At 43.6% G+C, this 15,465-nt stretch overlaps 1 protein-coding gene across 1 annotated transcript; it reads left to right on the top strand.

Moving 5' to 3' along the window:
• Positions 1-2,232: 2,232 nt before the first annotated feature.
• LOC147618186 (eukaryotic translation initiation factor 1A) lies at positions 2,233-3,206 on the top strand. Its single transcript, XM_086774614.1, has one exon. The coding sequence runs from the start codon at positions 2,447-2,449 to the stop codon at positions 2,882-2,884; it is 438 nt and encodes a 145-aa protein (XP_086630740.1). The 5' UTR covers positions 2,233-2,446; the 3' UTR covers positions 2,885-3,206.
• The last annotated feature ends 12,259 nt before the right edge of the window (positions 3,207-15,465 follow it).

Consider the following 15,465-nt stretch of genomic DNA (forward strand, 5'->3'; position numbering starts at 1 on the left):
TAGTGATAGGCCTCTAGTTGTTAATATGCTCTTTGGTTCCTCTTTTATGAATGAGCTTTATTACTCCTTCATTAACTTACCTAGGGAGAGCTCCAAAGGAGAGGGATTCCCTCCATACCAGCATCAGATAGGGAATCAGTGACTTTTTGAAACACTTGAAGAATTCCCTTGGAAGACTGTCTAGACTAGGGCTCTTTCCATTTTTAAGAGAGTCTATGGCAACTTCTAGTTCTTCTTTAGTTAAATCTCTTTCAAGTGAGGCCGCAAGCAAAGGCGGGACAATTTTTCTCCTACATTTGGATATTTTGGCACAAGCTACTTGTTTGGCTGTAGATCTAAGAGGAGGGGAGCTGAAAATTTCAGCAAAGTGGGGGTGAACAAAGCTACTTATTCTCTGTTGAGGAGGCCAAATTTTTGTTTCTGTCCCTCAGCATAGGGATAGTGTCTTTTTCCTTTTTTTTGAGGCATTTGAAGGTTTCTTTGTTGGGTCTATCTCCTTCCCCTGTCCACCATTCTCTCAAAAAAGTTGGGATCTAGAATTTTCAATGTCTTCCTCTTTTCTCAAGATAGCCTTTATAGCAAGATACCGCTCTTGGAATTCCAACTTCCCATGATTAACCTCTTTCTCCAGCTGTTCTAATTCTCTGAGGGTTACTTGCTTCTTTGTTGGCCTATATCTATCTCTTTGAGCTCTTATCTTTTTGAGAATTTGTTGAGTATGTTTGACTGCTTGAGACCAAGCTCGAGTAGGCAGCAACAACTGAGAGTGAAAAGCCTTGAAGAAAATAGCCCGCACTTCTTCATGAACAACTGGGAGGTGGAATAGGGAAGGGTTGCATGAAACCATCTAGCTTTGGGCTATACCACTGCTTTAAGGATGGCAATATGAATAGGCTTATGGTCTGAAATGTGAGTTGTATTAAGAACTTTAATATTTGAACTGTTGTATTCCTTAGAATAGAACCAGTGATATAGCATCTATCCAGCCTAGCTTTTCTCAGGTGAGAATAAGCTCTACCATTTGACCATGTGAATTTAGGGTTTGTTGCAATATCAATCAGGTCATGGAATCCCTTGTAGGACAACCATTCCCGATGCTCTTACCCCTTTAGAGTGAGACCCAAGCCACATAGTCTATCTTGTTGGTGTTCAACCATGTTTAAGTTCACCACTAGAATGATCGAGAGGTCAAGTTGGAGAAGAGATTGCCATAGGGTTGGCCTAGAGCTTGCAGGGCGAACAGCATACAACGAGACTAAAAACCACTCAAAAGTTGTTTCCATCTTGATTGCAAGCCATTTATTAGAAGAATCAACCATAGTTCCTTTAATGGAACTGTTTCATATCTTGTGGATGCCTAGGGCAGTACCCCCACTACCCTGACTATAATCAGAGAGAAGATCCTTAGATATCTTCTCGAGGTTGGTGGGACCAGAGGCTTTTACTTCTTGAAGACAGAGGTAGTCTAAGGATAAGTGTTCCTGAAAAAGCCAGTTTTTTAACTTGGAAGCGTTGAGGGGGTCCGTAATTCTCTTGACATTGAAAGATATAATGGACTTAAACATCATTTCCTTTGTGTTTTGGGAATGTGCACCGTCCTGGTTGGAGCCATTTTTTCCTATGAAATTGGAGATTCAAAACTGGGTCCTACTTTGGAGATTCTTCGTTTTGTGGTGGACAAATACTAATGACAAAGTGCTAGACTAGAGGAAGGACGAGGCCATAGAGACAAGGGAAGACTAGAATCATGCTTAAGTGTTGGGGCTCTTGTGTCCATTGTACTGTTCTTGTCTTTGTATTCTGAACTCAGAAGCCCTTCCTCCTCCATAGTAAGGGCATAGATGTAGCAGCCTCCGCCCTACAATCATCGTCTCGCAGATGGCAGAGCCCTTCTCTAAAGGGTGCATACCTTCTCTATTGATGGAAAAGCGTCGGGACACTGCAGAGGATATCACGACTGAGAGAGAGAAGGGGACAGGGGATTGGCTGTGAGAGTAGTTGCCTTAAAGAGGAGACGAGAGAGAGAGAGAAGGGGACAGGGGATTGGCTGTGATTAGTTGCCTTAAAGAGGAGACGACTTAGAAAAAACTAGAACAAATGCATGAAAAACACATGCTAAAAAAGGTAGATAGCTTCCTAAAACCTCAAAAATAATTTTATTAGACTAGTAGAAAATTAATTAATATCGACACCAAAAACGTTTTGGGTGCTTATTAACACTTTTAATTTTTTGAAAAGTCAGTGATAAAAGCGGCTCGGAATATATGTATATAATATAGATGTAAAATATATGTACATTAAGCGTAAACGAAGAAAATTAGGGTTACGCAGTGTGGGCTCAGGCCAGAAGTAGCGTGTGAGGGTTTTCTCTTTGTGTCTGTGTGTGTGTGTGTGAGAGAGAGAGAGAGAGAGAGAAAGAGAGCGTGTTTGTGCAGAAGGGTTCGTCATGCCGAAGAATAAAGGAAAGGGAGGGAAGAACCGCAAGAGGGGAAAGAACGAGGCTGACGATGAGAAAAGGGAGCTGGTGTTTAAGGAAGACGGGCAGGAATACGCACAGGTGCTGAGGATGCTTGGCAACGGTCGCTGCGAGGCCCTCTGCATCGACGGCACCAAACGCCTCTGCCACATCCGGGGCAAGATGCACAAGAAGGTCTGGATCGCCTCTGGCGACATCATCCTAGTCGGCCTCCGCGACTACCAGGACGACAAGGCCGATGTTATTCTGAAGTATCAGCCTGATGAAGCCCGCCTTCTGAAAGCCTACGGCGAGCTTCCCGACAACGTCCGTCTCAACGAGGGTATTGCTGGCGGCATGGATGAAGAGGACGATGGGGCTGGCGATGACTACCTCGAATTCGAAGACGAAGACATCGATAAGATCTGATCTGAGAAAAAAAGCTCTTTTTATTTTCTGTTATGCTACCTGTTTCTGCATCTCTGGCTCTGGAATGCTGGGTTAGGATTTCTGTTATCTAGGGTTTCGCTCCTGTGGGTCTGCCCCTGCCCGCGGCCGTACGCCTAAGGTCCGTACACATAGGGTTTCTATGTTCATGGTTTCCGTGGACATGGTCCCCTCTTGGTCGTACACTCCTAGGGTCTCCATATCTCGAGGGCCTCCCTGACATGTTGCCCCCCAGTATATCTAATTTTCCTGTATCTATGATTTTCCAACAAACCTATTATTTAAAATCAAAATTTATATCTGCCTTTTGAGTTGAAGGTTTGTTTCTATCCGTGATTACGCATGTCTTGTCTCTTTTTTTGATCATGAAAAATGCCCTCCGGTTTTTAATGCATGGTTATCAGCTGTTGTTTTAGTTGTAGTTTTGTGTGATTTTTTTGTGGAATTTTGATTAGGTGGTCCTGCTTGACACTGGGTGAAGGTCACACTAGCAACGATTTAAGATTGTACTGTGGGTTTTGTTAAGTATGGGGAAATAATCTGAGCTTTCCGTTGCTATATCTTTCTGTTCATGAAGGTTGCCTGTGAAGTCTTGTCCAACTTGGGTTAGATGTGCTAATTCTTTCTTTCCAAACCTGACCAGCTACTACTGTGTGTGTGTGTGTGTGTGTTTGTGCGTGCATGCTTTGTAGGGCTAGCCTTTTTCATTGCTGAGTCTACCCTTAACCTCTGGAGATGTGATATGGACTCAGGTTTACTCTTGAAGATTTGTACACAAAGGTGGATATTCCTTTATGAACCTGCATATAATCGGATGATGTTATATCACATAATGATAGAGTTGATGAACTGGAGTACTTTGCACTGGTTTAACAACCTAATGCATGCATCAGGGACATTCATGAAGACCAGTACAAGGCCCCAACGCACCCACTGAGCTTCACCAAGTTGAAGGGCATTTACTTCTACTTTGGAGTTTGCAAGTAGGTTGTAAGATTATTGAAGAGAAGAAAGGATGGGCTTATCTTTACCTGAGGGGAGTGCCAGAAACAGATAAAGGTGGGTAGTGCAAATTAGAATGTGTAGACTCACAATCAGCCTCAGGCACTGGTGTTACAGCGTGTGAATTATGCCATTACTATTGATGATTGAGTTGGCCCTTGCTCGAAGTTAAGATTGGATTACACAACCAGCAAAGAGCACACAATGATTGCTGATGAGTTATCGTAGTTCTTAATCTACATGTGGTTACACATATCATGCAGGGCAGATATGTGTCATGGCATAGGGGAACTTTCATGCTTCTTGAAGAAGCCTCCAATTCTGCACATTTTGGTCACTCCTGAATCCAAACCTTGTAGTAGGCTCTGCCCTGCCTTTGTTGGGGCAGATACCCTCTTCAACGCTGTTCATATATAAAGGGCACGTTTGCAGTGGGGACCCATCATGACCACCTGTAAGTCCTGACTGCCTGTCCAAGTAGGAATTTATGGATGAGTCTACAACTTGCATTAAAGGGGCAATGTCATGGCCCTGTGAAAATGGAGCAGGACAAGTGTGGGCATGGTGGTTGCAGAGTCAGAATATTTTATGATTCACATGGGGGGTGCCCGGACAGTGTTTAAAGATGTGTGGACAACCCTAGGTGTGAAGGGGGAACATTAAAACATTAACTTTTAATGTTTATAAAAGTTGCCCCTAGGCCTTAGTGGCCCTAGGGAACTTATTAAGTTGGGGCCCTAGGGATTAACTTGGGAAGGAGGTTTTCTCTCTCTTCACTCTCTCTCCTCCCTTTTTGGGGAGTCGTGTAGCAAAAGAGGAGCCTCCCTTCATGCGTTGGAGTACAATCGTGGGAAAGCTGAGAAAGCACAAGGCGGCTGCAAAAGACTGGTTTTAGCTGCTGAACAGTGTGTAAAAGAAGCTGTACAACAGCCGTACAGTACTGTACGACTGTACGGACTGCTGTGGACAGATTGGCGCAGGTCTGTGGGGCTGGTACAGGCGCCTGCAACTGCAGGGTACAGGCTGTACAGCGCTGTACGACTGCAAGTACAGCCCTGTACTTGCTGCAGGTACACTGTACGGCCAGTTCTAGGCCAAGTACAGGTGCTGGACAGTGCTGTAGCAGGAAGGCGCAGGCAACCAGCAGCAGAATCCAGCAGGCGGCCACTTCTGATTTTCTGCAGAAAGACCGTACCGTCAAGTACAGGCAAGTACTGTCAGGTACAATCAAGTACAGTGCTGATTTTCAGATCTGTACTTTCAAGGACAGCATAGGAGTGAGCATCAGGAGGAAGATACAGGCAAGTGCAAGCACATGTGTGAAGCAGGATTGTGGGTTCAAGTGCCTGCAGGCACAGATTGGTGCTGTTGCTTCCTCCAGAGTTGTTTCACAAGCTGAATTTGGTAAGCCTTGACTCTGTTCATCTATCTCTCTTTCTGTTGCTTGATGTCTGCTACAGGTTTGTGTTATCTGGCTCCTTGTGAGAGGAGGAGTATAGCAGATTGACAAGGGATTAAGACAGGGATTGAACAGCACATGTATGTTGAGCTGAGAAGATGTATCATGCTTATGAGTTATGCCAGATGTATGCCCATGGTTGGCCTGCTTTGTGAACTTGGCTGATCAGAGGGAGGCACAGTGTGTTGTTTGAAGACACAGATCTGTGTGCATAGATCCTCTGTGCTGAGAAGGATTTGTGGGCAGTCAGATTGGACTACAGGTGTAAACTCTTGGCTGGTTTTTGTGTTGTACTCAGCCATACATATTATTTTAATGGAATAAAGAAATACCGCAAGGGGCGCCAAGCTTTGGGGCCAACAGGTGTCGTTGTGTATTCAGATTTGGGCACTCTAGCTCCAATCTGTGTTTGGTTTTTCATCTAGACTACAAGTGGACGGGTAATTGTTCCCACCGCACTCTGGTTTTCTATCAGAGGCCGGTTTCAAGGTTCCGTTGCCGGGACCAATCATCAACTTTCTGAAGGGGGTGAGCTCGTGGTTGCTTTGGAGAAAGCCATCGCTGAAAATTCAGCAACCATGTCTGATACAGAGGAAGAGTACTTCTATCAAGAAGAAGAAGAGCAAGAGACTTCTCCTGAAAGAGATGTATCTGAGGATATTTTTGCAGGAGAACAGGCTGCAGATGTTGAGCCTTATGAGGATGTAACACAGCCAGAAGATGTGCATAGTAAAGAGGATGATGATGCTCGGTTCAAAGATCGCTTGGCTGGTGTTATGGATACTTTTATGCAGCTCACACAGAGCGAGAGATTTGCTGAATTTATGAGATCTCGCACAGAGCCCCGCACAGAGCCCCAGAAAAAGAAGAAGAAGGTTCGTTCGAAGAATCTTTCTCAGGGTCATAGTGGTACCACTCCACAGGATCCATCTCCTGCACAGTTTCCGAACATGCAGCATGCTTTTGGTGCTAACCCACAGAGTTCCTTCTATGGACAGCCACCTATTCCTCAGCAGAACATGCATCCAGGGTACTTTGGTGGTGGCTCAGTGTTTCAATCCATGACTGGGGGTTATCCTCAGGGAGGCATGGGTATGTATGGGCCTTTTGGAGCCAATTTTCAGCCTGGCATGCAAGGGAATATGTATGGTGGTATGCAGTCCGGTATGCAAGGAAATGTGTTTGGAAGCATGCAACCTGGAATGCAAGGCAATATGTTTGGTGGCATGCAGCCAGGTATGCAGCATGGAATGTATGGAAACATGGCTGGGATGTATGGTATGCCTGGTGCTGGAATGGGAAATGTTGACCCAATGATGGGTATGAATGTTGGGGGCAGCAATCTCACGAAACAACTTCCATATGATAATCTAACGCCTATGGGAAAGGCGAAGGATTACAAGGAAGGGGGAGCTGCAGTGAAGTTTGACACTTTTAGTGGGGCCAAGGATAAATTGAAGGCACTTACCTTTTTACAGCAGTTTGATGCTGCTTTTTCTGGTGGGAATTACACAGAGTCCTCGAAGGTGAGGAAAGCTGCCACTTTTCTCAAGGGCAATGCTTTGCAGTGGTGGTCTACTCTTCTTTTGCAGGGCATAGCACCCACTACATGGGTCCAATTCAAACAGGTTTTCTCTTCCGTTTGGCTCACATCTACATTTGAGGTGGATGTTATGACAGCATGGCACAAGCTGGATGCTTCAAAGTGTGATAGTTTGGAGGATTATAACAAGAAGTTTTGGGAAGCTCTACTCCCAGTGACTTCTTATCGTGCCGTGCCATTATCTGAGCAGGTAGAGAAGTATTGTTGTGGGCTGCCCAAGGAGGTACGAGATTACTGTATAAAGACAAGAGTAACGAACATGTCACAGATGATTGAAAATGCTATGACAGCTAATGCGTTACTCACAGGTGGTTCATCTGGATTTAAGGGCAGTAAAAAATTGAGCAAGAAAGCTGAAAAATTTGGGCATGCTTCTCGTGATGCTAAAGGGTCTTCAGAGACAAAGTATAAGAAGTTGCCAATGCCCAAAAGGACTTCTGAGGAAAGACAGGCTTTGAGAGATGCTCAAAAGTGTTTTTACTGTACTGAAGAGGGGCATATGTCATTCAATTGTCCCAAGAGAACGTCCAAGAAGGACCCTGACAATAAAGGAGAGCCCAAGCCAAAGAAACAAAAGCCTTCTGCAGGCTTAGTTCCTGATCTTGTGGGTGAGCAGCTAAGTGGTGAGGCTACAGAGTTGTGCAGGGCATGGGGCAAAGTAAGAGATCAGAATGCTTTGATCTTCTTTGACACAGGTGCTAGAGCCAACTTTATTTCACCAGATTTGGCTGGCCGATTGGGGATTCGCGCAGAGGAGATGGGGCCGTTACATGAGGCAAATATGGCTTGTCCAGGGTATGCAGAACCCGTTACTCCTATCATTGGGAAGCTTCGGCTTCATTTGCAGGGTTATGTGGACAGCGAGGAGTTCTTCATCATGCCTTTGGATGGCTGTGATGTTTTGTTGGGGATGCCATGGTGCCACAGGGTACATGCGGTGGTGGATACTTACAATAGGAAAATTACTCTGACTCATAGAGGGAAAGAGCATGTATTGGATGTAAAACTCAAAGGGGAATCTGTTCCTATTGTATCCGCTTCGGCGATTTCATCAGTAATGAAAAAGCATCTTTCCGCGTACTTGATTTATGTAAAGGATGCACAGGATGATGAGTCTAAGTCTAATTTGTCAATGTTAGATAAGGACAGGGCTGATTTCTTAAGTGAGTTTCAAGACTGTTTTTCCGAGTCATTGCCAGGAGAATTACCTCCTGAGAGGCCAGAAAATCATGCCATAGATCTGATTCCTGGTAGTACTCCACCGAATAGACCGCCGTATCGTGTTAGTGCAGCCCAACAGGAAGAGATTATGAGTCAGGTGCAGGAGCTATTGAATAAGGGGTTGATTCAGTCTAGTTCATCACCCTTTTGCTCACCTGTACTCTTAGTGCAGAAGAAGGATGGTTCTTGGCGCATGTGTATTGATTACAGGGCGCTGAATAAGAATACCATCAAGAATCGATTCCCCATACCAAGGATCGATGACATCTTGGACCGCTTACAGGGCTCCACAGTTTTTAGTCGTATTGACTTGAAAAGCGGGTATCATCAGATACGCATTAGACCCGAGGATGTGCATAAGACAGCATTCCGAACCACATTTGGGTTGTATGAGTTCTTGGTTATGCCCTTTGGTTTGACGAATGCGCCTGCCACATTTAACCGAATGATGGACAGGATTTTCCGACCTCATAGAGAGTTTGTGGGCACATTCTTTGATGATATGATTGTGCATTCACAAACTGAGGAAGAGCATAGAAGGCATTTGGCCATTGTGTTTGCAGAACTCAGAAACCATAGGTTGGTGGTTAATGGCAGGAAGAGTGAGTTTTTCTTGCAGGACATACATTTCTTGGGGCATATTGTGTCTGGTCATGGAGTCCGTATGGATCCAGCAAAGGTGGAAGCAATACTTAATTGGCCAGCTTTGAGGACCGTGCATGATGTACGCAGCTTTCTAGGATTGTGTTCCTATTACAGGCGTTACATACGGCACTTTGCTGAAATTGCTTCGCCTCTTCATGCTTTGACGAAGAAAGCAACTCCGTTTAGATGGGCTGATCGGGAAATTACAGCATTCAAAAAGCTCAAAGAAAAGCTTACTTCGGACCCAGTATTGGTGTTACCGGACCTCCGAAAGGCTTTTGTTGTCCAGTGTGATGCATGTGGAAGTAGCATTGGTGCAGTTCTCATGCAAGAAGGACACGTGATAGCCTATGAGAGTAGAGTTTTGCAAGATGCCGAGAAGCATTTACAGGTGTATGAGAAAGAGATGTTGGCTGTAATTCACGCTCTTTCTACTTGGAAACACTACTTGCTTGGGGCTGATTTCACTGTGCAGACAGATCATCAGACCTTGCGATATTTCCTCACGCAGACTAAGCTTTCAGAGAAGCATATGCGTTGGGCAAACTTTTTGTCAATGTTTCACTTCCAGATTGTGCATGTGGAAGGCAAAAAGAATGTAGTGGCAGATGCTTTGTCACGCAAGCCACAGGTCTCTGCAGTTTCACTTGCTTATCATCATGAGCTTGATGAAATGAAAGAGCAGTATGCCCATGATGAGGATTTTGAAAAGTTATATGATCAGATGTCTGAGGGTCAGCGGCATGAGCATTACACTCTCAGAGATGGGTTTTTATTGATGCATGGCAGACTGTGTGTTACCAGGCCATTGCGACTCAAGGTTATGATTGAAAGTCATGCTCCACCGTATGCAGGTCATAGAGGGATTGACGCCACGGTCAAAGCAGTGGAGACTTTCTTTTATTGGCCAACCTTGAGAAGAGATGTTGATGCCTTTGTGAGGCAATGCATCGTATGTCAGAAGGTAAAGTTTGACCGTCAGAAGACACCAGGGTTATTACAGCCTTTACCTATTCCGGATAGACCTTGGGAGAGCATTGCCATGGATTTTGTATTTGATCTTCCACGGACACAAACGGGAAATGATGGCATCTGGACTATCATATGCAGGTTCAGTAAGCAGGCTCATTTCATTCCCGTGAGGAAGACAATTAAAGTGGATCATATGGTGAAGTTGTTCATGGCGAACATCTTCAAGTATCATGGCTTGCCTACGTCTATCATTAGTGACCGTGATCCACGGATGACGAGTTTGTTTTGGAGAGGGTTGTTCGACAACATGGGTACAACTCTCAAGTTTTCATCGTCATTTCATCCACAGACAGATGGTCAGTCAGAAGAGGCTAACTCGACAGTGTTGGATCTTCTCAAATGTTATGTGTCAGAGCACAAGCAACAATGGGAAAAGTATCTTCCTTTGGTGGAGTTTGCATATAACAACACTGTACATAGCTCGACAGGCAAGGCGCCTTTTGAGATTGTAGAAGGAGGGAAGAAGGTACCACCCATTTTGCATACAAAGGATAAGATCTTTGAGGCTGATCAGTATGTGGAGAGCTTGGATGAAGCTTATCGGAGAGTTAAGTTGGCCCTCCAGAAAACTCAGCAGAAGCAAAAGAAAGCCGCAGACCGTCACAGACGTGATTTACAGTTTGCATTGGGTGATTGGGTTCTTTTGCGTTTTGAAAAGGCTAGACTCAAGAAGATGAAGGGTAAAGAGCGCTTATTCCCTAAGTTGAGCATGCGATATTATGGGCCTTTTCAGGTTTTGAAAAAGATTGGTGAGGTAACCTATCGTTTGAAGTTACCAGATCACTGGAGGATTCACAATGCTTTTCACGTGAGTCTTCTTAGACCTTTCCGTGGGGATGTGCCTGAGGATGTATCAGATGAGGCTCAGCCGGAAGTTGAGGAACTTGATGAGGTTCTGATTCCAGAGCAGATACTGGCACATAAAGAAAGGAAGGTACGAGGTAAAGTTTCCCGTCGCTATCTTGTGAAGTTCAAGAACTATTCACCGATGGATGCGAAGTGGATGGAGGAAGGTGACTTAACAGATTCACCTCAGGTTTTGCAGCTTTATCTCGATGCCTTTGAGTTAGAGCCGACTCTTATTGTAGCTCATTCAGGTTCAGCAGAGCATGGGTCTGGAGCATTACCTGATGCTCAAGAGGGGGGTAGCACCTCCACTCCCTTGATACAGACAGGCTCAGATGACATCTAGAGGTTGCTTGGTGCAGTTTTTATCTCACCCGAAGGTACTGAGGCTGACAGTACATCTGTTTATGGGACTTCTATGATATATGTGTACTAGTCACATCGAGATTTTTGTGGATATGTATGGTTCACAGTGGTATACAACTTGGACTACTACTATGCCATTGGTTTGCAGTGAATATTGATACATGTGTATGGCTCAGAGAGATTGGGACGCTGATCTTGCCATATTGTATATTTCACTTTGGATATTTTGATGCATCACCAGAATGCAATCGAGGACGCTTGCCATTTTTCAAGAGGGGGGTATGTCATGGCCCTGTGAAAATGGAGCAGGACAAGTGTGGGCATGGTGGTTGCAGAGTCAGAATATTTTATGATTCACATGGGGGGTGCCCGGACAGTGTTTAAAGATGTGTGGACAACCCTAGGTGTGAAGGGGGAACATTAAAACATTAACTTTTAATGTTTATAAAAGTTGCCCCTAGGCCTTAGTGGCCCTAGGGAACTTATTAAGTTGGGGCCCTAGGGATTAACTTGGGAAGGAGGTTTTCTCTCTCTTCACTCTCTCTCCTCCCTTTTTGGGGAGTCGTGTAGCAAAAGAGGAGCCTCCCTTCATGCGTTGGAGTACAATCGTGGGAAAGCTGAGAAAGCACAAGGCGGCTGCAAAAGACTGGTTTTAGCTGCTGAACAGTGTGTAAAAGAAGCTGTACAACAGCCGTACAGTACTGTACGACTGTACGGACTGCTGTGGACAGATTGGCGCAGGTCTGTGGGGCTGGTACAGGCGCCTGCAACTGCAGGGTACAGGCTGTACAGCGCTGTACGACTGCAAGTACAGCCCTGTACTTGCTGCAGGTACACTGTACGGCCAGTTCTAGGCCAAGTACAGGTGCTGGACAGTGCTGTAGCAGGAAGGCGCAGGCAACCAGCAGCAGAATCCAGCAGGCGGCCACTTCTGATTTTCTGCAGAAAGACCGTACCGTCAAGTACAGGCAAGTACTGTCAGGTACAATCAAGTACAGTGCTGATTTTCAGATCTGTACTTTCAAGGACAGCATAGGAGTGAGCATCAGGAGGAAGATACAGGCAAGTGCAAGCACATGTGTGAAGCAGGATTGTGGGTTCAAGTGCCTGCAGGCACAGATTGGTGCTGTTGCTTCCTCCAGAGTTGTTTCACAAGCTGAATTTGGTAAGCCTTGACTCTGTTCATCTATCTCTCTTTCTGTTGCTTGATGTCTGCTACAGGTTTGTGTTATCTGGCTCCTTGTGAGAGGAGGAGTATAGCAGATTGACAAGGGATTAAGACAGGGATTGAACAGCACATGTATGTTGAGCTGAGAAGATGTATCATGCTTATGAGTTATGCCAGATGTATGCCCATGGTTGGCCTGCTTTGTGAACTTGGCTGATCAGAGGGAGGCACAGTGTGTTGTTTGAAGACACAGATCTGTGTGCATAGATCCTCTGTGCTGAGAAGGATTTGTGGGCAGTCAGATTGGACTACAGGTGTAAACTCTTGGCTGGTTTTTGTGTTGTACTCAGCCATACATATTATTTTAATGGAATAAAGAAATACCGCAAGGGGCGCCAAGCTTTGGGGCCAACAGGTGTCGTTGTGTATTCAGATTTGGGCACTCTAGCTCCAATCTGTGTTTGGTTTTTCATCTAGACTACAAGTGGACGGGTAATTGTTCCCACCGCACTCTGGTTTTCTATCAGAGGCCGGTTTCAGGCAAGGTCTGTTTAGTGGCCACAATGTCATGGGTGTGCACCAAGTTTCAATCTTTGATGTCTCAAGTTTCTAGCATGTGATTTGTGTGCGTGACATGCATGCGCACGGGTGTGTGACCTATTATTTCACAACGTGGATTAGTTGGACACTTTGTTTCCACTTTCTTTTCAAATTGTGGACAAGCACGTGTAAAGGAGAGGAGTGTGACCATTTATTTGGTCTATATTGTATTTGGTAAGAGCTTTTTTTTCCCGCTTTTGTTTTCTTTCTGGCTTTTCAATCCTTATGAATTCTCTTTGAGTGTTCCCACCCCTATACTGAGTCAAGGTAAGATTAAAGTATTGTGTTTTCTGTTGCATGGGTGAACCTTTATCACTTTTCATTGTGATAGCTTGAATTGATAAATTGAGTTTCCTGATGCATCAGTGAACTTTTGGCACTTCATATTGATAAATTGTTATTTATGCCTATTCACTCAAATTGTTGTGTATGCAATAATTAAATTGAATGTGTTAATGCGGGCCCCTCTCTAGATGTCTTTAAGCTGAATCTACTCTGAATTTACAAGGTGTCTCTGCCATCGAGGTTACTTGCCCTCCTCCATTACTGCCTTGCTGTCTACAGCCCCAGCCTCGAGAGCCAAAATGTCATATGTATCCCAAGCAAGGGGAGAGAGAGAGAGAGAGGGAGAGAGAGAAGGGTCACCCCAGAAGGTCCACAACTTGCGTGCCTTCCACCACGGTCTCTCCTTGTAAAGTCCTCCTGTCCTAAACACAGCTGAAAACCAAGGTTAGTCTTAAACCAAATCATAAGGTAGTAGGCTAGATCACCTCCCAACCACGACTAAAATCCATTGATCTCCGTTGAGCCAAGGCTAGGACTTCTTGCACAATCCCATAGGCTTGTGTCTAACTTTGGCATCTCATATCAAGGCTTGCCGCCGTAGGTCCTCGACATGCCAACCTACATACTTGCCATGTGCGTGGCATGAGCCATGTTTGCTCTCCTGGTCAAAGCTAGACCGTTAGTGGTACATCCTCACAACTATCTCACAATAATCCAAGCTCACTTATATAGCAATTACGTCATAAATAGCTAACTTGTTGTAACAAGCCATTAAGCTTGTTTTATCAATCCAAGAACCCTAGCCAAGTATCAACTTGCTAATCCCTAATGTCAGGCCTCCTAATCCCATTGGATTAAATCCTTTAACCTACTAGCTAATTCAAACTGCCTTGAAGACTTGTAAGGACACACCTACTCATGTTCCATAAAGATATTTATATCATACAATCTGTACCAACAACCAAACAAAAAGGAAATTTCTCCTTAGAGAAATTACTAGATTGTTCAGCATAATTTTTGTCCAATAATTGCTCACCAACCTTGTTATGCACTACTTGGAATCCATGCCCAAGTATGCATATTTCATAAAATTTCATATCTATGATCTTACTTTATAAAAATATTTGTCAGCTTAACGAGGCACGGGCACGCAAGGCATGATCCCATAAGACGATTCAACAGGATGAGTTCCTCTCTCCTGGATCAAACCAAATCAAAAGGGAGCCAAACTAGGTCCAAATCTTGTCCAAATTTAGCCAAACTGAACCTGAAAAATTTAAGAACCTACTTGGACTTGGTTAGAGGTCTCCCTCACCTATAAATAGATCCTTACTCCTTTGTAAAAAAATCTGTGAACTATACCATGCCACTATTATACTAAAATAATGATACTTTCTATTATCCTCTCAAAATCCTCTACAATTTGGAGAGATTGGAGCTTCTCTCTCTCTTCAACCTTCTTGGAGCCTTCCTCAACATAATAACCAATTGATTGGTTGGGGACCTCTCCTAAGACTAAAGAATCAAGCAAAACAAGAGGTAAAGTGTAACTTTATGGTCTTTTTCTTAATCTTCTAAATGTTTTTCACTTCTCAACCCCTCTCAAGCTTGAGAAGTATTCAATTGAATGGTTCTTCAATGCAAATAAAGCTCTCTAATGAATTTTAGTTAATCACATAAAGTTTACATTTATACTTAAATGCTTTTATGTTTATCTCTCTCCCCTCCCCCAAAGAATGGTCATTCCTATGACCAATTCTCTATTCAATTGATGCTTCTCATGGAGAAATTCTTAATTCACAAATTAAACTCTAGGCTTGTGAAGCTAGAGGTTTAAGAAAATGGTTTTTATACTTATATACTTATAAATTATGGTAATATTATGAGATAAATTCATAAATTGGATTTAAGGGTAAAAGATAGTTATACTATCATAATTACATTACTATGTCTTATTCTTTTCATAAAAATTAAAAATTGCCAGTAATAGCAGCGGAGCTATGGCAAATTTTTTAAGAAATTGATACATAATTCATTCTTGTGCATAACGTGAAAAGAGGACTTTCTACCATATTCTAGGATTGAATATCCTAGGCTAAAAGAATGATTTTTGTCACATTCAATGGAAAACTAATTTTTAAGGTTTAAGTATAATTAAATAATTAGAAAAAGAAAAAATTATGGTAATTATATTTAAATGATAAAAGAGAAATTACTATGACATTTGGAATTCAATCATTTAAATGAAAAAAGAGAAATTCTTAACATATTGGAATTAATGGATATTTTATTTAAATTCAAAGATGAATTTTAGATAAATTTATTTTATGTATGAG

The sequence above is a fragment of the Cibotium barometz genome, chromosome 35 (genome assembly GCF_041138505.1).
Source record: "Cibotium barometz isolate CiBa-2024 chromosome 35, ASM4113850v1, whole genome shotgun sequence".
NCBI classification, from domain to species: domain Eukaryota; kingdom Viridiplantae; phylum Streptophyta; class Polypodiopsida; order Cyatheales; family Cibotiaceae; genus Cibotium; species Cibotium barometz.